General features: G+C 56.5%; 1 protein-coding gene across 1 annotated transcript; it reads right to left on the bottom strand.

Moving 5' to 3' along the window:
- Positions 1 to 435: 435 nt before the first annotated feature.
- Positions 436 to 931, bottom strand: ETH_00040130 (uncharacterized protein; the record flags this gene model as incomplete). The annotated part of the gene is made up of 2 exons (XM_013379598.1): positions 436 to 796; positions 918 to 931. The coding sequence occupies 2 exons, from the start codon at positions 929 to 931 to the stop codon at positions 436 to 438; spliced, it is 375 nt and encodes a 124-aa protein (XP_013235052.1).
- Between the last annotated feature and the right edge of the window lie 276 nt (positions 932 to 1207).

Below are 1207 nucleotides of genomic sequence, written 5' to 3'. Positions count from 1 at the left end.
CTGCTCCTGCAGCAGCTGTGGCAGTCAGCAGCAGCAGCAAGCAGCTGCTGCTTCACTTCTCCTAAACTCCCTTCCAACTCCGCCAAATAATGAATTGAAGGAAATAAAGAAACCAGAAAACCCTCGGGAAAAGATATCGGGCGCCCGCGCGCTTTCCCGCACTCCCGCAAAGCCTGACAAACGCAAACCCTAAACCCTAAACCCTAAACCCTAAACCCCAAACCCGAAACCCTAAGCCCTAAAGCCTGGGAAGCAAAGCCCGGAAGTGCAGCCCCGGGACAACAAAGCGACCCACAAACCCCAGCACTTCCTCTTGAAGCCGCAAACCTTAAACCCTAAACCCTAAACCCTCGATTCCGGGGCGCGGCGCTCGACGGAGGCGTTCTCGCCTCTCCCGCAGCGGGCAGCTAGGGGCCAAACCCCAAACCCTAAACCCTAAACCCTAGTCTCGCGGACCATCTGGTAGAGGATATCGCGTCTTTGCTGGGCGGTGGTGATGTTGTGCGGCTGCTGCTGCTGCTGCTGCTGCTGCTGCTGGCCAGCAGCACAAATGTCCCTTTGCCAGGCCTCTATGAGGGGCTCGGGCTCGAGTCTAAACCACTCTTGGAAAGAAAAGGGTTTCAAAACCCTTTCTTCGAGTGCATGCAAAACCCTCCGCAAGTCCTCTTCAGAAGCTATGGTGTCTGTACACCCCAAAACCCTCAAACCCCCGCTGTACAGACACTCCGAAAACTCCTGCAGCGCCACGTCCAACTCGTACGCAGCCCGCAGGTGCGGCGAGTTTTCCAAGTTGTACCTGCAACAAACCCTAAACCCTAAACCCTAAACCCTAAACCCTAAACCGTAGGCCCTAGACCCCGGGCCCTAGGCCGCGGGCCCTGCGGGCCGAGGGACGCGGGGGCACTCTGAACCCGCACTCTGCATAGGCCATTGTCCCTAAACCCTAAACCCTAAACCCTAAACCCTAAACCCGAAACCCTATGGGGACGCCCTGAACCCTGGAACCCAAACCCTGAACCCCAAATTCTGAAACCAAACACTCAAGCCCCACCCTAAACCCTAAACCCTACGCCCTAGACCTCCCAAACCCCAAACCCCAAACCCTAAACCCTAAACCCTATACCCTAAACCCTAAACCCTCGAAGCTGACCCCGCCTCGGGGTGCTCCCTTAACCACTCGCTGTTGCTGGCAGTGTGGTTTAAAACG

This window comes from Eimeria tenella, genomic scaffold, assembly GCF_000499545.2.
Source record: "Eimeria tenella Houghton genomic scaffold, Eth_scaff3618, whole genome shotgun sequence".
NCBI lineage: Eukaryota > Apicomplexa > Conoidasida > Eucoccidiorida > Eimeriidae > Eimeria > Eimeria tenella.
The sequence above is the reverse complement of the archived record's forward strand: the minus strand, read 5'-3'. Positions and strand labels throughout refer to the sequence as shown.